A 21,221-nucleotide genomic window follows, 5' to 3' on the forward strand; every position below is an offset into this window, starting at 1 on the left:
AAGGAAAGTAAGTTTTTCTGTTTCTCAGGTGGCGCTGGTGTATCCCAACAGTGACCCTGGCATGTTCTGGGTGGCTTTCTATGGCTGCCTGTTAGCTGAGGTCATCCCTGTGCCCATTGAGGTACCACTGTCAAAACAGGTAAAGATGTCACTGTTGTTAAGGGAATTCCTCTGCATCTTAATCAGTAATCTATTCATAAATTGCATTGCTAGTGTATGTGTTTCAAATAATCCATATAGACCATAAATCAATATTGTCCATATAGATAATATGAATTTATTATACGACCAACATTGACATCAAGAGTATACGCATGGTCTTCAATTGTCACAGTTTTGTATATGTGTATCTTCCTGCGTGTCATAAGTCTCCTCACCTTTGTCTCTCTGTGCAGGATGCAGGCAGCCAGCAGATTGGCTTCCTGTTGGGCAGCTGTGGTGTTAGTCTGGCGCTGACCAGTGAGGTGTGTCTCAAAGGGCTGCCCAAGACACCAAACGGAGAGATCGTCCAGTTTAAAGGTCAGCCAGCCTAAACGCACAATTGGCAATGCTGCTGGCTCAGCAGGAGTCCTCTCTGTCTTCGTCTCTTTTGGAGCCAATAGACAGTTTCAATAAAGGGAATATAAAGTGTGATGTTCAAAGGCCAATTTAGGTGCAGAATGTGTAAGTCTAAGGCTGCTTGTTAAGTAAAGGCTGCTTACCTTTGGCTTTAAAACCAGGAGGTTGCGGAGTGAACATTGTTATTTTAGGGCGGCTCCAAATTAGTGTGCCTAAACACACTTTTGTTTTTGTCTTTCTGTATTAGCTAAAATATTTCTGTGTTTTTCTATGGGGGGTTGGGATTATGTTCCCAGGATGGCCAAGGATGAAATGGGTAGTCACAGACACCAAGTACCTGACCAAACCATCTAAAGACTGGCAGCCTCACATCCCCACCGCCAACACGGACACCGCCTACATAGAGGTACTCTTAGAAACATCAAATATTTAGTATTTGTAGTATTTCTACTGTGGTTATGGTGAATTTTAATTAATTTTACTGATCCGAGATACAATAAAGAAAGGTGCGGTTCCTTTTTATATACTTCTATTTATAAATCTTCTGAACCCTCAGGCAGGGCTCTTATGACTTTCATCAAGATTATTATTATTGGTTTGTTTCCAGGTTGCTTGTGCTCTCATTAAACTTTGTGAATGTTTGTGTTTGTTTTTGTGTGTCTCTTCCACCAAAGTACAAAGCGAGTAAGGAGGGAACAGTCATGGGAGTTGCTGTGTCCAAGATCTCCATGCTGACCCACTGTCAAGCCCTGACCCAGGCCTGTAACTACTGTGAAGGTCTGAGCTTAGTGCTTTATGCAACGTCTCTTGCCTCTCTCTCTCTCTCTATCTCTATCTCTCTCTCCTACTCTTGTGTGTGTGTGAGGGTGAGATGCGGAAGCATTATAAACTAAGCATTAAAGCAGTTTTTGCAACAACACTCAGCTCTTGAGCTTTTCAGCAGGATGTTTCATCAGCAGCCTGTCCTATAATTCATTTTCACTCTCTCCCGCTCAGAGAGAGGCAGTCAGAAACACATGGCACGAAAACCTCAGAGAAGGTTAGGATTAGGATCAGTTAGCTAGTAATTGCACATATGTATCTTCGTTGATGTGTTTTTGCATTTTCTGTCTTAGGGGAGACACTAGTCAATGTGTTGGACTGCAAGAAGGATATGGGCTTGTGGCATGGCGTCTTAACGGTGAGACTGAATGCAACAATTTGTACTGCATATCCAGACTAGCTGATCCTGTTAACTTTGGTATGAAGCACAGTATGACAATGACAATATGTGTATTTTTTTCCTTGCAGAGTGTCATGAACAGAATCCACACCATCACAGTGCCATATGCGGTCATGAAAGCCTGTCCTATGTCCTGGGTGCAGAGGGTTCACATTCACAAAGGTTCAGCCAATATCCAATCTTACTTTTATAGTCCATATTTGTATAGTTTTACAATTTTTTGCCTAGTTTATATACAGTACTGTGCAAACATTTTAGCCAATAAAAGCAAAGTGCAGATGCTATCAAAAATAAAGCCATGAGTAGTATTTATATATCAATTAACATCATACAAATTGCAGTAAACAGAAAACCTAATTCAAATCAATATTTGTTCTGACCTCCTTTGCCTTTAAAAAGGCACCACTTCTCCTGGCCACACTTGTGCACAATTTTTCAAGGTAATTGGCAGGTTGGTTGTTCGAAGCATCTTGGAGAACTTGCCTCGGTTCTTCTGTGGATTTAGGCTGTCTCAGTGTCTTCTGTCTCCTCATGTAATCCCAGACTGACTCCAAGATGTTGAGCTCAGGGCTCTGTGGGGGCCAGACTGTCTGTTGCAGCACTCCTTGTTTTTCTTGTCTCTGAATTTAGCTCTTTATTACTATGGCTGTATGTTTGGGCTTGTTGTCATGCTGCTGAATGAATTTGGGAACAAATCAGGTGCCTCCCTGATGGCACTGATGATTGATAAGAGTCTAAACTTATAAAGTACCTAAAATCTTTTCACAGTAATGTATATGTATATGTATTTAAACTAATAACAGATTAAGTAAAAAATAAACTATGTATTGTAGACTTCAAATAAGAAACAGGTATTATTAAAAGATTTTATTTGAAATGATACAAATAGGCACATACAATGATGACCCCTTACAAGACCACCAAGTTGGATAATGTTAAAAAAAAGATTTTTTTAAAAAAATGGAGAATGAGAACTAGGATAGCAAACTCAAAATGTATATGTGAGGGGAGAAACAATCTGTAAATACTGCATGTAACTTTACCTTATGTAACATGTCCCCCTTACCCTCTCATAGCACGTGTGGCCTTGGTGAAGTGCCGTGACCTCCACTGGGCCATGATGGCCCACAAGGACCAGAGAGACACCAACTTGTCCTCTATTCGTATGCTTATTGTGGCTGATGGAGCAAACCCATGTGAGTTACTTCTCCAGCACAAACGCGGCCCCTTTCCAATAAAGAACTGCTATGTACAGTCATTTTTGTGGGTTGTGAATTTGAACGGCTCTGTTGTGGTAATGTTTTAATCTTCTGTTTTTTTGTTTTTTTTTATCAGGGTCTGTGTCATCATGTGATGCCTTCCTGAATGTGTTCCAGTCTCATGGTCTGAAGCCTGAGGTCATTTGTCCATGTGCTACCTCTCCTGAGGCCTTGACTGTGGCCATACGCAGGTATTACATCTGTAACCTCACATGCTCCTGGAAGAGGCACTCTGATAATTTTTGAGTCCAAAACTAGTGTAGTTTTGCCTGCAAACAGCAAGAGTTACTTTGCATATAATGATCACCATGATAACAAGTCACTTCAGTGTGTTAAAATTGGGTATGGGATTTTTTTTTGTTTTTATTGTTTACAACCATTATGTAACTGATTATCCACAAGTCTAGGAAGGAAAGGTTTGTAGGGGAGAGCCCGAGTGAGAGGAACAAACAGACATAAACAGAAACTTGTGGTCTTGAATCCAACTGGCATGACTTAGAAAGTCACATCTCCAGTCAACATCACAAATTTCTTTGATCAAGTGCAATGAAGTGCCATTTTTACCAATCACCAAAACATGTGATATGCTATAGTTTTTTCCATCTTGTTCAAGATAAAGACAGTTTTTGACCAAGTTTTGAAAACGATGCTCTCTGAGACTTGTTTTGTGCATTAGCAGACCTCAGCAAGATGTTACCTTGGCGCTGCCTTCCTGTCTGGCATGTGTTTTTTTTGAGGCGCTATCACTTCTCTGTTTTAAGTTCAGGTTTTAATGCCATCTGTACAGGAACAACAGGAATCTATACAAACAAGTTCTTGTACAAAAGCACTGTTAATTTAAAACACATAAACCCTAAAATTTAATATATACAGCATAGATAAATAAATAATATACAATTTAAAAAAAAAAAAAAAAATTTTTAATAACACACACTTTTTGCCTTCTCTGCAGGCCTGGTGCACGAGGAGCTCCCCTGCCAGCCAGGGCCATCCTGTCCATGGGCGGGCTGAGCCACGGCGTGATCAGGGTGAACACAGAGGACAAAAACTCTGCCCTGACTGTTCAGGATGTGGGCCACATCATGCCTGGAGGTTAGCAACTGCAGTTGCTTTTAATTGGCACTACTTAAGTGCAGCAGCTGCCACATTTACTGTGCATTGCTACTTTATCTTAGTTTATTCACTGCCTCCTACAACATTAGTATGCAGGTTTCTAGACACATGTAATTTTAATGTTTTGAACTGTTTGTGCATTTCAGCTCTGATGTGCATTGTGAAACCAGACGGGCCTCCTCAGCTGTGCAAGACAGATGAAATAGGAGAAATTGTGATTAACTCTCGGGCCGGAGGCACCATGTACTATGGCCTGCCTGGTGTCACCAAGAACACATTTGAGGTCTGTCAGTTTAAAAGCCAGGTTTCAGAACTGCCTGTATGACTCAATCCATGTTCTTGATGCACTGAACTCTATGTACAATTTCTGCCTCAATAATGGAGTGGAGTATAAAAACATGTAACATGCTGTGTTTGTTAAATAAAAATTTGATATTAGTCAAAAAATGTAGTTTGCAGCAACATGCAAAACGCATCCCTACTCAAAAAGTTAATTTAACACTTGTGAACAAACGTGCTGGTAATCTGTCCACGTTTATGTCGCCTCTTTTCTAATGTGTGGGATCGGCTCCAGTCCCCCTCATCCCCGCACAGAATAAGCAAGTTTAGAAAATGGAGGGATGGGAGAGGAGCACTGATTTGAATGATCCACTAGATAGAGCCACATACATCATCCAATAGTTGCATTGTATTTAATGCTCTCATTTACTGATAAGAGGCTTCATAAGACTCCCATATCCTCCAAATTATTCTCACAAGCCTCTTAGTGTGTTTTTATTTAATTCTGTTTTATCTGTCTTTGACCGTTAATCTTTGTAGACAAGAATCCAGCCGTGAACTACAGTAAACATTTAGATGCCGTATCCCTCAGTTATTTTGGTATATTTTTGAAATCTAATGTCAGGGTGAGTTTCACTCTACCTTACCTATCTGATTCCAGTGTCTGATCTCACTGCTAATCTGTAGGTGATCCCTGTCAACCAAGCTGGAGCACCCATCGGAGAAATTCCCTTTAGTCGGACTGGTCTGCTGGGATTTGTAGGACCGGTAAGGCACGCAAACACAAAAAAATTGAGTTGGTAAGCAAAATGAAGGATGTGAGACTTGTATTTCCTTGCTGAGTTATATCTGTCTGCTCCACAGGGCAGTCTGGTGTTTGTTGTGGGGAAGATTGAGGGGCTGCTGATGGTGAGCGGGCGACGCCACAATGCAGACGACCTGGTGGCCACTGCGCTCGCAGTGGAGCCTGTCAAAACAGTTTACAGGGGGAGGTGAGACACTGACACTGCTTCCTGTGAGCCAATGTATGTCTAGTCTAATAGTGTGCACATAGATGCAAAGGTAACAGGAAAGAAAGAAGGAGGAAGGCCAATAAATTCATCCATATAAGCAATGATAATTTTGTGGTATTTCATTGGTGAATGAGAAGAATGGCTCCAGTATATCCCCCAATAACTGAATAATCCCTTTATAAAGTATCTGCAGTTCTTACAAAGATTAAGTCATACATTTCATTTACACTGGTCTTGAATATTTTTTCTTGCAACTAACTTAGCAACTAACTTAACATTAGTTGTAACTTTGTTGATAGGAAGCTCATCAACACATAATGGACAAGTGTCAGTTTCAGAAAAAACTGAAATTAATCATTTATTTTTAAAATGGTTAATCCGGCCATCAATTTTCAGCTGCTAATCTGGATCCAGACATGGACGGAGTTCATGACCGGTATAACTGTGTTAAAGGTGTTAGAGCGCATTCTATGTGGTATTAAAACGGTCCTAAAACGTCTTAAATTTTAATCGGGTGAACACTGCAGAAACCCAGCTTTAGCAGCCCACAGCCTCTCTCAGTGTGTTAGTCTACAGTTTGTGTTTGTGCTCACTCCTCTGTTGTCACCCATGCAGGATCGCTGTCTTCTCAGTGACAGTATTTTATGATGAGAGGATAGTAATTGTGGCAGAGCAGAGGCCTGATGCTAGTGAGGAGGACAGCTTCCAGTGGATGAGTCGAGTATTGCAGGTAAATGACACATCTGCTCATGTCTCCCCTTTTTTTATTTTGTTATACTCACTTTAATTACGTCACAGACCATACCCCAATAACTCTCCTCTCTCGTTTTTATGTCTTTACTTATGTTTGAAAGTGTTATTGCATTTCAAATCATGATCGATGAAATAAAAGTGCCTGTGTCTTGTTTCCACTGAAGATCACAAACACTCAACAGAATTTTCTCATGAGGGAAAATTACAATAATCTCTGTTAATAGTGCATTCATGACCCTGTATCACGTGATGCATCTTCCCTGCGTAGGCCATCGACAGTATCCACCAGGTCGGCCTGTACTGCCTCGCACTCGTCCCAGCCAACACCCTCCCTAAGACACCGCTTGGAGGCATCCACATCTGTGAAACAAAGCAGAACTTCTTGGAGGGAAACCTGCACCCCTGTAATATCCTCATGTGCCCACACACCTGTGTTACAAATCTACCCAAACCACGGCAGAAACAGCCAGGTAGGCCACGTCAGACCATATCTACTGGTGCGTACTATATAACATCACAGCAAGGAGTATCAGAAATATTCAGTATGTGTCATTTGACTCATTATTTAATTCAATCAAGTCATCAGATTGACAATTAATCAATCTAACACTGATGGGTTTCTGCTTCTATTTTGGGGTAAGTACGGTTTGGGTCACGACTGCTGCTGTTCAGTGTTAAGAGTATGTCACTGAATAAAGGATCCTGATTGTTTCTGATTTGTTCAGTGGATGTCGGTCCCGCCTCTATGCTGGTTGGCAACCTGGTGGCAGGGAAACGGATCGCTCAGGCTATAGGCAGAGAGCTGGGTGTGGTGGAGGACCAGGATCTGATCCGAAAGGTACAAAAACCAAACAACCACACTTCTACCACACTGACCCTAGAATAATTATCAGACTCTTAATAATGGATGTAGCATCTTTCAGCATGACATCAGGAAAATGGACCAACAGTTTTGACAGTTTAATTTGTAAGACTTTGAATTGTTAGTATCTGAAATGATCTATGCCTATGACTCTAACATCACCACCTGGACAGTGAGACAGAATTTATATTAGTAAACTTATAGTGTTGCTTTTCTTAGTCATTGGACATTACACACTATACTAGAGCTGCAATGATTAACCATTAGACGACAGAAAATTAATCAACAACTATTTTGATAATCGATAAATTGTTTAAGTCATTTATCAAGTGAAAAATGCCAAATATGTGATGGTTCCAGCTTCTTAGATGTTGTCTCAACATTATTTTAAACTGAGTATCTTTGGGTTTTGGGCTGTTGGTCAGACAAAACGAAACATTTAATGGCATCACCTTGGGCTCTAGGAAATTGTTCTGTTTTTTATTGTTTTCTGATGTGCTATAAACCAAACAATTAATCACCAAATAAACTAAAATAATCAGGAAATTGGTGGATTATGAAATAACCATTAGGTGCAGGTTTTCACTGTATGAAACATAAACCTATTCAATCTATCAAACTGATGTATAAAATGAAAAATGCTCTGAATGGATTTCTGATGTCTTATTCTAAATCTCTTTTGTTGTTCTGCCTTTACTTTGCTTGGGTTGGGCTTTAGCTCTGTATGTGGCCCACCATGATGGTAAGGCTCTAGTCTGGCCCCCACTCGTCTTTGCTTCTGCTGCTTCTGTCAGTCAGATGTGCTTTTGCAGCTGCGACAGCTGGACGGCCACCGGCAACAGTTTTGGCCCGACGCACAGAGATGACTGTCCAGGCTGGCTCCTTGGTCAGCAGGGGTCCACACACCTAAATTAATATAATATATTAAAAATGAAGTAAAGTGACGTTCTCCATTAATAAGTGTCCCATAACAGACTCTCTTTGCCATTACCTTTTAAAATGGGAGTTGGTAGGCAGCCTACTAGCTTTGCCAAACCAAAAGCTCAGTAGTGAATTAAGTGATTTTGATCCACTGTAAGTGAGTGAAAGTTGATTTTCTTTCACAAAACCTGCAAATGCAGACTTATTTTGCTTTAAGGAGGTAATGCAGACTTTGAGCAACCAATCATTAACTCCTAGCATAATTGACCAATGGAAACTATGTCATTGTATACTGTGATGCATAACGCTAGTATCTTATGAGCATTAATCAAGAACATTTTTGTGTGCACCTCTGCTCGCTGTGTTCACTGTGATGCTCCCATGTGTAGCATGGCTTGATGAGTGGTCAGGGCAGCCAGTCTGCATGATGTTACTCCTGATTCATTGCTGACCAGAGCACGACCTGACTGACTGAGAGAGTGGGTGGTACAAAGGACAACTCCAGACAGTGATTTTGATATGGCCAGCAATGTCACACTGCTGTAAATTATGTTTGTATGTCCAGAGAATGTCGTGGTTTTAACTTTACTTGTTTTTCTTTTTTTATGTGCTGCCTAATGTTCACTTGGCCTCTGCCTTTGATGGATTTTGTTGCTTTCACGTCCTGTCCCGTTCTGTCCCGTGCACTGGCTTATTAACATTACTGACAGACACTAACAATGTTTTTAATATTGCTTAGGCATTTAATTGTAAAAATAGCCAGTGGTTTGTTGCCTTGGAGCCACTTAATTTAAGAAATGGTACACCGAGGCACTAATGTGTTGAGGAAACTTCTCTTTCAGAGCTTTTCAAAGTTGTCCTTACACTGTGTTTGAAAGGCCCATAGCTTGTTAGTTTTTGACGGTGGCTCCAGTTTGCCTCTTGCCAGGTGCAGATTATCCCAGCATGACCCTAATCTTGGCAAAAAAATACTCCCTGGACACTCCCTTATTCCTGTTGCGTGCTTGTGTGTCTCTGTGTGAGAGGTCAAAAGCATCTTAGAATACCATATCTTTGATGTACTTTAAAATGTTTGCTCTCTCCTGCTCCTTCCAAAGTCTTGTTGAAATGAATAAATGTATCTTTTGTCGCTGAGAGGACCATTGATATCTGACTGTTTTCAGGCCCCCTTTTATGCATTTCTATCTTTTGATTGTTTTTGTATGTATTATTATTTACCACTGATTCACCTTGGTGGGATTTTTAATTTGTGCAATAAATGTATTCATTCAATTCATCCTTGATGTTTATGTGATGACACATTCCTCTCTATGCCTTTTAGCACCAGTTCTTGTCTGAAGCTCTGCAATGGAGAGCCCAAACCGACCCAGACCATGTCCTGTATGTGCTGCTCAATGCCAAGGTAGATAAACACACACACTCAACCAATAAATAATAGTCAATGCGTCAGATAAATATATGGACAAAAATAATGCATAGCTGTCTTTCGTTCTTCTTGGAAATGCTGCCATGGTACTAATGGTGATTCATTTTGTTCATTGTACGTTCAGCTGAACTTCCTCTGTTTTTGCTGTAGGGGGTGGCAGTGTGCACAGCCACTTGTGCTCAGCTACACAAGAGAGCAGAGAAAATCACGGCCACCTTAATGGAGAGAGGAGGCCTCAACACAGGAGACAATGTGGTGCTGCTTTATCCCCCAGGTAAACATACATAGAATCACCCCCCATCATTGTGGACGTCCGTCTTTCCTTAATTTTCTATTTACTATACAGTGAAGGAGCACCGCTGTTTAATATGCCTGTATTTTAGTTTATGAGATTCCTGTCTGTCTCTAACTTGTGCAGGTATTGACCTGATAGCTGCCTTCTATGGCTGTCTCTATGCGGGGGTCATCCCTGTGACAGTGAGGCCTCCTCATCCACAGAACCTGGCTGCTACTCTCCCCACTGTCCGCATGATCATCGATGTGAGTACACTCCACCTGGACTGTGTCATGAAAATCAAGTATTTGATAAATTGTGTTTTTTGTTAAAGCTTTATTTTTTTTATTTTTTTTTTTATTATTTTATTTTTTTTTTTTTTGTATATTAAGTATTACCAGAGCATAATAGAATAATTAGTGTAGAATTGTTCAAGTACAACAAGTAGTACTCAGGCTACCCTTGCAATTATTCCATCTCAGACAACTCTTTAAAGGGTCAGCACACCTAAAGCACAAAGCAAACACGTTTACCCCTAGTCATGCAAGTAGGACATGTTTTTTGTGATTTGGTTGAACTCAGTTTTTAAAGAAATAACTTCCAATTTATCACATCTTCAAGCATATTTTAGTTTTAACTGAACCATACCGTATCTGTCTAGAACAAAAAATACAATTAGCCAGAGAAGTTTACCACCAAACATTATAACATAGTTTTAATTTGCCAATATTAGACCAATTTCAAGCACCCAAACATGTATCTTATATCTAAAAAGGAACCTTACTTTTAGCAATCTATTATAAATATTGAAGTGCCCTAAAGCAAGTAACTAAATCCCACCCAGACTCAGTGAAGTACTTCTGCTGTTGACCCCATAACTGATTTCCCTGGAGGGAAGCCAATAAAATTGAATTTTACCTCAGGGAAGTGTAACAATAATTAAATGCCTTTTACTTGAGTAACACCTTGAATGGAGGTTTTTTTTACCAGAGGACACTACAAAAACCTCATAGTCTGTGTGGACAAATGAACTTGTGTGTTTTCAGGTGAGCAAAGCAGCCTGCATCCTCACCACTCAGCCTCTGATGAGGATCCTCAGGTCCAGGGAGGCTGCTGCCAGCGTCAACATCAAGACGTGGCCCACGATAATTGATACAGGTGCTGGACGCTGTTAAGATCTGTTGAAATTAGAACCACTTAGAGGAATAAGGCATGATGTGAAGCAGCTGAACCCAGTTGTTTTAAGGATGACACAGTGTACAGATTTAGCAGAAAAAACTTGAGACTAAAAAAATGTGTTCCCCTTTTGGCCACCAGGTGTCCTGGTTGGTCTTTACCTAACTTTGAACATGTTGGGGAACCCTAATGTAGACTAAAAGCTGCTCTCTAGTCCTAAATATGTTCAGTAAAAAATTCAATAATTTCTTAAAATAATAGTCCAATTCCTGATGTAGGTGGGATGAATTAAAAAAATAAATGTGTAGCGTTTTAAATGTGCAGTGAGGTGGCACGTTTACATCAGAAATTATACCGTCCTCCCACTCAACAAAAACACTGAACAGTTATCAGGTTGCAGCACATTCATGATGGCAATAACAGTAAGACAGTGAAAGTGTGTTATTTATTTTGTCCTCTAGGAAAATAACAAAAATCCTCTTCCCTCTCCTTCCAGATGATCTCCCCAGAAAGCGGCCTCCGCACATCTATAAGCCCCCCACAGCTGAGATGCTGGCCTACCTGGACTTCAGTGTGTCTACCACAGGCATGTTGACTGGAGTCAAGGTAAATTACTTGCACAAAATCAGGCATATCATACATAACATACAGCAAATCAGGTTCCCTTTAGCCAGAGGGACTTTGTAAGGCTGTTTTCCCATTCATCTGCTGAAGGGTGAAACTTTCTCTGTGCTCAACTTTAAAAGCATGATTTTTGAACTACAACTACTTTGAAAGCCAATCCTGGTTCAATTTACACATCAAGTGTGATGTGTAAATTTGAAGCCCCCAGTTCACATACACTGAGAAAAGACTTTTCATGGAAATTTTGGAAATTCTAGTAGCTAAACCTTTGAAATTAACAATGTTTGCATATTCACAGATTTTGATTTTTCAATGAGGGATACACGAGTAGATATAACTTAAAGAATTTTAAATGTGGTTATTGAACTTTTTTTTGTTGAAAAAACATAGACAATTTATTACTCAGAGGATTTTTCTATGCATCTTAAAACATTTCAGAGTGCATCATTAAGTTAAATACTACAAATCTTGCTCATGAAGTGAAGATTCATGAAGTGAATCTACACTGTTGACTTTAAGTAATTTTAGCCAGAGATGCAAAAATGTTAATGCTATGGAGATGTAAGAGACTTTATGTTCACATAAATTATCTTCACTTTAATTTAGCAGAGTAAATGGATGCATAGAGCTTGATATGTTTATACTGTTAATACATGTCACAGACACTAGGTATAGGGCGTGAATATTATGGTATTTGTTGTATTTGTGTATAACAGAATACTATCTGCAGCACAAGGGCTCTTACTGTGTAGGTTTGATGACAGCTTACAGCATTTCTTTACGGTAGAGTTTATATACATTTCTCTCCAGATGTCTCATGCTGCAGTCAGTACTCTGTGCCGCTCCATTAAGCTGCAGTGTGAGCTCTACTCCTCACGCCAAATAGCCATCTGTCTGGACCCATACTGTGGCCTGGGTTTCGTCCTGTGGTGCCTCTCCAGGTAACGTGCATGCATGCACGCGGACTGAATGTCGCATTTCATGTAACTGTAACCTGTAATTGTGGTATTGTTGCTGTAGCGAGTATGTTTTTGGTCCAGTGTTTACTCAGGTCACCAGTCCATCCTTATCCCTCCCCTGGAGCTGGAGAGCTCGCTGCCTCTGTGGCTGAGCACGCTCAGTCAGTACAAGATCAGAGACACCTTCTGCTCCTACTCTGTCATGGAGCTCTGCACCAAAGGCTTGGGCACCCAGACAGAGATACTAAAGGTCAGAATCCCAGTCACACAGCCTGCCACATGTGGTTCACCTTTAAAAGGACTGCTCTGTCATTTCTGTCATTACTCTAATAACAACACAGTGATAAATTCGTTTCTCACAGGAATCCTATCTGCTGCGAAGGCGACTAATAAACACCTGTCTAATCATTCTAAAATAACTGCTTTGAAAGGTATAATGATATTAATGACATTGGGCTATAATCATTCTCACAGAGTAAATAAGCAATAACTATATAACTATCCATGTGAAATTTTCAACAGAATGAAAATATTTTGCATTCATATATGTAACAGACCAAAAGATATCAAAAGATATAAAAACATTAAATAGATAAAGTAAACTCTAGTACATTGTCAGAAGTTGGACACCATTTAAAATTCATGCTAAAGCGGAAGATCATCTGGCAGATACATAGCGTACTTATGGAGTGGACAGAAAGTGTTTACAGCATATGGAGGTTTATGTCTATCTATAATAAATCTGGTTCTTCAATATCTCAGCTTATTCTGTTATGGTACTTCATAACACGTTGGATTAAAATGGTGAGTGCATGTTTGTGTCAAGCTCCATCGACACAGAACTGTTAAAAGTGTGAATAACCTTTAGCCGTGCGTGTCTCCAGGCGCGGGGTCTGAATCTGTCGTGCGTGCGGAGCTGTGTGGTGATAGCAGAGGAGCGGCCTCGTCTCGCTCTCACACAGTCCTTCTCCAAGCTCTTCAAAGACCTCGGCCTGTCGCTGCGCGCTGTCAGCACCGCCTTCGGCTCCAGGGTCAACCTGGCCATGTGCATGCAGGTTGGTTTCATACAGACACACAGTGCATTGTCTTATGTGTTCACACTAATTATCTTTACTTTTTCTAATTTAGACCATTGTTCGGTTCTGTTTTATTGGATTCATTTTAGTTCAGCTGTTAATTTGCCAGTGTTTTTGCAATATTTCTGCTCTGCACACACCTTTTTTTTCCCCCTTTTTTAATCCAGTTTACAAAAAATATTTTTCCATCCCAGCCTTTACTGTTACTGAAGGCTTCACGTTCAGTTCAGTTTTCCAGATTTCAGGGTGTTTATGTTCCTCTCTTTTTCCTCAGGGCACTGCTGGACCAGACCCCTCAACCGTCTTTGTTGACATGAAGTCTCTGCGTCATGACAGGTGAGACTGGAGACCCTTGTAACTAGCACAAAGGCATCACATGATGCAAAACGGTGAAAACTAAACAGTGGGTTGGTCAGTTCAGAATGAATGACAGGCCGTCTTTTGTCCGTGTCCCTCAGGGTGAGGCTGGTGGAGCGAGGAGCGCCACAGAGTCTTCCACTCATGGAGTCAGGCACTGTACGTATTGATTATTGACTAGTAAAACTCATTTGTGCGTCGGTCACACTGGCCATGGACCCTGAGAGGTTATAGAAGTGGTTGTATTATCTCTAAAGCTAAAGCCTCCTCTTGTGCTCTCCTCTAAGATCCTACCGGGAGTGAGGGTCATCATAGTCAACCCAGAGACCAGAGGCCCGCTGGGAGATTCACATCTTGGGGAGGTGAGCGAGCAGTCTTAAGAGTCTTAAGATTCTGCAGCATTTTGACTGGTTTCACTGGCACAGAGTAAAATTACTGCGACTAGAAGAGGGGCACACTAATCGATTAATTTGACTTTGTTTTTTAACTGCCGGTTTTTCTCTTAGTCTCAAAAGGGAAATTGGTTAGCCCAGATTTTAGAAGTCACACAAACACAGAAATACTCCAGCCTTTTTGTCTTTGTCTAGATCTGGGTGAACAGTCCTCATAGCGCCAGCGGCTACTACACCATCTACGGGGAGGAGAGCCTGCAGGCGGATCATTTCAACACCAGACTCAGCTTCGGGGAGCCCCACACTCTGTGGGCCAGGACGGGCTACCTGGGCTTCATCAAGAGGACTGAGCTACTGGATGCAAACGGAGGTGAGCGGACATTTGATAAAAGTTACCCTCAATCACTGACAAATAGGAATTTCTGGTTTCAGCACATCCAGTGGATTACATATCAGTAAAATAAAGATCACCATCACATTGATGCAAAAATCCAATATTGTCACAAAGCAGTTTGGCTCACTGATTTGCAACATTGTCCACAGTGGCAATATATAACCAGACATATTAAAGGGATAGATGCCATATTAATAATGGCATGGCAAAATCTCTACAAGTATATATTGTCATATCACCCAACCTTAGTGAAGTTCATAACTGTAAATAATCAAATACTTTTGTCCTTTCCCGCAACAGATCGTCACGATGCCTTGTTTGTGGTGGGCTCCCTTGATGAAACGTTGGAGTTGCGGGGGTTGCGTTATCACCCCATCGACATCGAGACGTCTGTGTCCCGAACCCATCGCAGCATCGCAGAGAGGTGAGGTTCAATCTGTTTGTGCACCAGTCATGTGCATAATGTATAGTAATGTGTGTATAGTTGCACACTTGTATATTTACTGAAAAAGACGATAGTACTAGACAGTAACGCAGAAAATGTAACTGAATTCGGTCCGTGCTCTACACATTCCTCGTTCCTCAGTGCTGTGTTTACATGGACCAACCTGCTGGTGGTGGTGGCGGAGCTGAGTGGCTCGGAGCAGGAGGCCTTGGACCTTGTGCCCCTCGTCACCAACGTGGTCCTGGAGGAGCACCACCTCATCGTTGGTGTGGTGGTCATCGTGGACCCCGGGGTGATCCCCATCAACTCCAGAGGAGAGAAGCAGAGGATGCACCTGCGAGACTCCTTCCTGGCAGACCAGCTGGACCCCATCTATGTGGCCTACAACATGTGAACATCCTTCACCAACTGATGCAGAAAACTGAGCCAGGTTCTGAAGATAGGCGTGAGGGAGAAGGAATTGGGGTGCGTTGAGTAGCAAACCCCAATGTTAAACCTCAGACACACACTCAAAACACCAAACGATGTGGGAATGCGAGTACAGTACCAGTGCTGTGATGAGAAAGTGCTTCCCTCTCAGAAACTGTTCCTTTTTTGCTTCCACCTGCTTGATCGCTGCAGTCCAGGTTCACTGAGATTTTCTCTCCTCTTAATAGTAGACACATCTGTCAACTGGAGGAAACTTCATCTTCATCCTCTCTGTGCATCCCACTTCTCCCTCATAGCTCCTATTAATGTTTTTTATAGACATTTTTAATTACATACATTCATCAAAGAAAGAAATCCTACCCACCTTCCATTCCTTGGTTTTTATCCTGAACCAATCATCCCTGTGTGTTCGATTTTTTTTTTTTTTTTTTTTTTTTTTCTTTTTTTTAAATAACCCCCTCGTTTCTTGAAGGCAGGATGGTGCACTGGAACTGCTTAGAGGAGCTGGAACTTCCACCCCTTGCACTTTTAAGTCCTTGCACCTCTGAGTCCACTTCCTGTCTCATCTGCCTCAAGGGGACACCCCCCGTGCCTGCTGCTGTCACGAGACGAAATCCACATCAGTATTAAAAAGTGCCACCCACAAGTGAAGCCCACAGGGGCGATCCTGACATATACCCTTCCTACCAGGTACACCGTGGCTTTCACCTCCCATCACATACTCTATTTGCCAGCAGACATGCTGTTGTCATTCACACATTAGAAAATGTCCTAAAAAAAAATACACTTGAATTATTTCTTGGTGTGGGAAAAGAAAGACTCGCTAACTAAACGTACAAACCTGGAACGTAAAGATGAAACTGATTCTTCATTGTCGGTGTAAATAGGACTTGGTCCGTTAGATAGTTCTTATTATCGTGATAGTACTAATAAACTTTTTTAAAAGCACCAGTTTTCAGAAGAGTTGAAGCTATGCCTGGTGTTAAGGTGTGCATGCTGATTTGGAAGTCAATCAATGTCTACATACGGGCCAAAAAAAAGAAAAAGAAAAAAAAAACAGCTAACAAGCCCAGAAGTCACGCAGCAGTGCATTGGTTGGTTTAGCACGGCCTATACTGAATGTTTAGACGGAGCCTAGCCCCATTTTGTGTCTCTCATGTGTGACCATTACATGCGAGTCGAAGCACTTAGCATCTGTTTCTTTGAAAAATAAATACCCGGCAATCTTTTCTTCCAGTCGTCTGGATGAATAAATCCTCCGTCTGTTCCACAATGAAAAACATTTTTAACTCTTTTCCCAAGCTACAATTACATTTCCTAATCCAGTTAGCTGAAAATGACATACGACATATGTCGTTGCATGTTTCGTAACACACAAGTAAAATATTAACATGTTATTTTGTATGAAAATATAAAATATTGAAAAGATACATTAATATTCCTCAGTATAACTGACAGTAAAATTTTAAATTTGGTTCTCATTGTACAAATTGAGCAAGGACATCCGTAATTTCTGGCAACCATCTTTGTTTGGATTAAGAAATACAGGTTAAAAATCCTTTATCATGCAGCAAACTGAATATTTTTTTTCATCCAGATCGTTAGAAGTGTCTTTGAGGATTCAGGAAATATCTTAAGAACAATGGTAAACTCATGTCAACTTACACGCTTGTTCCGAGGGATTTTCGACCATATCACACTGACTTGATTAGTTTTAACAAAGTTTCTTCAGATGACTTCTAAAAGCTATAAAACTTCTCAGAATAAAGAAAAGTTTTGGACATCTACAACTCCACAACAGCAAGACTGTGTAATATGATGGAACGCATCAGAAGAAGCGAGTAAGTGGACCTTGAGTTGAGTTTTGTGTTTGTTTTGTTTTTTTTCGTCAGGGGCCCTCAGAGTTTCACATGATACTTTCCCATCTGTTTCACTTGATGTTAGCGTCACAGTCGATTTAGATAAACGTAGATCATCAGAAGGCAATTCAGTGCCTTTTTATTATTGCACCATCGTGACATTTAAGATTATGAACTGATGAATTTTTAAATAAATAAGATATTAAGAATGAGGACAGAACTTTGCCTTACTAAGCCTGTGGAACTTCAGTACTTTTTATATTTAATCCATCATTTCTGGCTGTGATATTAGTGTACTTAAAGATCTGTTCCACCATTTTTCACATGAACCAGACGCTGGTTTATAACTCAGAACACACACAGATTTCTTTCAAGAGGAAAAGGGGGGGTGTCTTGTTCTTTTTAAGTTTGTGGTCATGCCTTTCTCATTTCATCAATACCATTTAAACCAATTCTTTCTGAATGTCTGTAACACTGAAAAAAAGAAGTTAAATTAAGAATGAACAGCAATCACTTAGCAACTTGTGATATAAAAATGGCAGAATCCTCCTTTAACAGAAATGGAGAGGTAATAAATGAGGGTAAGGATGTTGTCTGTATACTATAATTTAGAGGTCAAATACCGCATTACTGGTGTTAATGTGTACATGGAAATGAACTTTGTCGATTTGAAAAAAACTTGACTGATCTTTCATACTTGACAGCATTTTTCTGCATTGTTAATTTAATGGTATCACATTGCAAAAGAGAAAAAAAAAAAGGTTTCAGATTATTTTGGCAGGAACAATGTGCACTTTCCCAATATCATTTTGTGTGATTGTGTGTGTATGTATGTGTACACAAGAGGGAGTGTGTGTGAGTGTCCAGTTAACAGTGATATTTGGCTTTTCTGGTGCAACAAGGTTTGTCTTTTGTAAGAAAATGATCCCAGAATATTAAACCATTTTTTATTTCTTCTTCTTTTTTTTTAAATGTCGCCTCCACTGTATTTTTAATTCTTTTCATCCAAATTTGGAATTTAATATATTTTATAGGGGTTTCATCAATATTTTCCTGATGTAATATTTCTTTAAAACTTCTGCAAACAGCTGGTTTGGTTTAGAAGCAGCCTGACACACAGTACAGCACATCAACAAACCACTTTTCATTCAGTGACAGACACTGACGACATGTTTGCGAGCCAGTATCTGGGACAAGTTAGAGTTAATCATGAATAACAAACCGAAGCTTCTGGGCTACTATGTGATAATTGCTTTGTTGCTACTGTTTCACTCCGACAAGTTTTAATAAAGTTTTATAATTTCATGTTGCCCTTCAAGCCTTTTCAATAGACATTGGTGCTATTCAATAAGGGAAAGCTGACAGACTTTTGTCCTCCAATGTCATTACAAACAAGGTTTCTTCCTGGATGCCCTTCTTGTGTGAAAATAAGTCATTAATTTTCCATGCCAACATCTTCAATGTTTTGGCTTACTGCTTAGTTCTAAAGTTGTTGGTCATCGCAAGTTTTCGTCAGCTCTGAGGTCTGATGAAAACTCTCTCAACAGGCAACTCCACGAGGACGATGCAGGTCGAGATTTTACATCTGAATACTTATTTCAGTTTTTAAGTTGTCATGTTGTGAGGAATGGCGTACATTTTCAAACCTCCAAAGTAATTCTAAGCACAAAATGTAAATGTAAATGTGAGGTAATGAAATTAGGATCTTTCACACAAAAGTCATAATACTCAAGGGCCCACAATGTATACCTCAACGACTGTCTGTTCACTATGCATCGTCGAGCCTCAGCAAAGACATTCTGAACTAGTCAATGGTGCGATAACTTCTAACAACATGTCTTACTTGACAAAAACACTGTCACACTGTCATTGGATGTGTTTCACGTAAAATAAAAATAAAAATGCTTTGTCAGAGTTTCTTGTGCTTTTTCTTGTCTCCGGAAAGCTTTCAGGAATCAGCCGCTGCATTACAGCAAAATCTTACTCCCTTACTTCCACCAGGTGTCACTCTATTTACTTTATCTCAAAAAAACGAAATCTGCTGCTTTACGATGCCCCATTTTCTGTCAGTTCTGACCACATCGACCTGCTATTTAGAATTACCTACAGATATTCACATCTTTCGCATAACTTTCACCATAACATCTCACTTGAAGCTTTAAGAAAAAAAAAAAAAATTTAATAACACTAAAAGGTATCTTACCAACTGATTGACAGGTTTTTCACTTAGTATTAAAGGACCCGACTGGTCATTTTTTGTGTTTGTCCTATTAACAAAAAACACACACTTTGCATAACAACTAACCGATGTGCTGCTGTGTTAAAGATGTATATGTATTTTATATGTATTTTTCAGGCATCGATTCATTTCTATTCATTTCTGTATGATATGAAAATCTATTAGCAGGCTGTAATGTGTCAAAATTACATCACCGTTTTGAAATGCCGTTTTGTTGCAGATTGACTGACTGGCTGTGCTGCTTTCCTTGGCAGTGGTGATGGGACGATGACAAAAAATGTTAATGCAGACTTAATGTTAACTGTGAGGAAGTTTCAAGACTTTTTCATGTAATTTTTATGCCATGTCTGCCTGGAACAGCAGTAAAAACACATCTGAAAATCTGAAATTATACAGCATGCCTTCGAAAATGGCCATCAAAAATATTAACAGTTTAGTACATAGTTTGTAGTTAATGACTTAAAACTTGCAAAAACACTGGTATGGTCCTTTAATAATAGGATACCACTTGCTTATAAAACATCCTTTATAAAGGGTTTATAAATCAGTATATGTACGTTTATAAATAATTCTGATTGGTGCATGGGAAGTACAGAATGTGACATCACCAACTCTAAACCAATGAGAAGGAAACACACGGAACATTAAATGCTGATGAAACATCATCATTTTAAATCTGAAATAACCATGAACGGTCTGATAAAAGTTTTCAGCACCACAAATGTTACTCGCCACTTTAGCTTCAAAAATAACGTGTTACTATGTCGATGAGAGTGTTGTAATCTCTGGAACATGTTAATTCTCTTATGTTATTGGGTTTTACACACATTTTTTTAAATTCCCAACCATCTTTCCCTCCTTTCTCAACTGAGCTGAGCTCACTTCTTAATTCTCTGGCTCTTGCAAATAGTAATAAAAAGCAATAGGTTCTCAAAACATTATAGAAATATATTTAAAGAAACCAAATGAATAGTCTGAATTTTTTTCCTAGTAATCTGCACGGATTTTCATCATTTATTTAGTCACTTGACAGTAACTGTGCAAAAGTTTTATACGGTACAGGTAAAGTGACGATGCTTTAAAAAATAATGCCATGAATACTTTTTTATTTATCAGTCAGTAATAAGTCATTCAAAGTGCAGTGAAAAGAAAAACCACCAATTCTCCTCGGAACTCTTACACATAGTTTTTCAAGGTACTCGACAGGCTCGTTGTTCTAAGCATCTTGCAGAACTTGCCGTGTACTGTGTACACTTCACTTGATGAATGAAGATAAAACACAAGCACAGAAAGCTCACATGTGAAATAACCCAAACTGTTCTAACTTTGGCAGAAAATACTGTATTCACGGTGGAGACCATTACTCTAATTCATCACGCCGATTGAGAAAATTGGTATTCAAGGCCTTTGAACATGCACTGGTAGATCTAACAGGCTAATCACACTGACTGGTAATGATGTTCAAACTAAAAAAACAATAAAAATAAAAAATAAAAGATTTTGAAAAAAATCACGATGAGTTGATGGAGTATTTTGTCATTAATCCAGATGGCTGCATGTAAAAGGAAAAACATTCAGAACTGTCTCCTGT

General features: G+C 39.9%; 1 protein-coding gene across 2 annotated transcripts in view; it reads left to right on the forward strand.

Moving 5' to 3' along the window:
• Nucleotides 1–19,287, forward strand: part of dip2ba (disco-interacting protein 2 homolog Ba) — a 44,828-nt gene extending 25,541 nt beyond the window's left edge. Inside the window, exons 10-39 of one of the 2 annotated variants that reach the window (XM_040152304.1) lie at nucleotides 29–139; nucleotides 396–519; nucleotides 855–964; nucleotides 1,233–1,335; nucleotides 1,674–1,738; nucleotides 1,849–1,942; nucleotides 2,857–2,976; nucleotides 3,116–3,230; nucleotides 3,992–4,131; nucleotides 4,299–4,435; nucleotides 5,119–5,199; nucleotides 5,296–5,423; nucleotides 6,060–6,174; nucleotides 6,466–6,667; nucleotides 6,923–7,035; nucleotides 7,778–7,801; nucleotides 9,302–9,382; nucleotides 9,557–9,680; nucleotides 9,825–9,946; nucleotides 10,727–10,838; nucleotides 11,353–11,462; nucleotides 12,291–12,421; nucleotides 12,521–12,689; nucleotides 13,324–13,494; nucleotides 13,790–13,851; nucleotides 13,974–14,031; nucleotides 14,160–14,234; nucleotides 14,460–14,634; nucleotides 14,959–15,082; nucleotides 15,245–19,287. In XM_040152304.1, coding sequence (XP_040008238.1) covers nucleotides 29–139; nucleotides 396–519; nucleotides 855–964; nucleotides 1,233–1,335; nucleotides 1,674–1,738; nucleotides 1,849–1,942; nucleotides 2,857–2,976; nucleotides 3,116–3,230; nucleotides 3,992–4,131; nucleotides 4,299–4,435; nucleotides 5,119–5,199; nucleotides 5,296–5,423; nucleotides 6,060–6,174; nucleotides 6,466–6,667; nucleotides 6,923–7,035; nucleotides 7,778–7,801; nucleotides 9,302–9,382; nucleotides 9,557–9,680; nucleotides 9,825–9,946; nucleotides 10,727–10,838; nucleotides 11,353–11,462; nucleotides 12,291–12,421; nucleotides 12,521–12,689; nucleotides 13,324–13,494; nucleotides 13,790–13,851; nucleotides 13,974–14,031; nucleotides 14,160–14,234; nucleotides 14,460–14,634; nucleotides 14,959–15,082; nucleotides 15,245–15,497 — 3,549 coding nt within the window. In that variant the 3' untranslated portion in view covers nucleotides 15,498–19,287. The remainder of the gene's footprint in view (nucleotides 1–28; nucleotides 140–395; nucleotides 520–854; nucleotides 965–1,232; nucleotides 1,336–1,673; nucleotides 1,739–1,848; nucleotides 1,943–2,856; nucleotides 2,977–3,115; nucleotides 3,231–3,991; nucleotides 4,132–4,298; nucleotides 4,436–5,118; nucleotides 5,200–5,295; nucleotides 5,424–6,059; nucleotides 6,175–6,465; nucleotides 6,668–6,922; nucleotides 7,036–7,777; nucleotides 7,802–9,301; nucleotides 9,383–9,556; nucleotides 9,681–9,824; nucleotides 9,947–10,726; nucleotides 10,839–11,352; nucleotides 11,463–12,290; nucleotides 12,422–12,520; nucleotides 12,690–13,323; nucleotides 13,495–13,789; nucleotides 13,852–13,973; nucleotides 14,032–14,159; nucleotides 14,235–14,459; nucleotides 14,635–14,958; nucleotides 15,083–15,244) is intronic. The other variant, XM_040152305.1, reaches the window with a different exon arrangement.
• The last annotated feature ends 1,934 nt before the right edge of the window (nucleotides 19,288–21,221 follow it).

The sequence above is a fragment of the Xiphias gladius genome, chromosome 18 (assembly GCF_016859285.1).
Source record: "Xiphias gladius isolate SHS-SW01 ecotype Sanya breed wild chromosome 18, ASM1685928v1, whole genome shotgun sequence".
NCBI lineage: Eukaryota > Metazoa > Chordata > Actinopteri > Istiophoriformes > Xiphiidae > Xiphias > Xiphias gladius.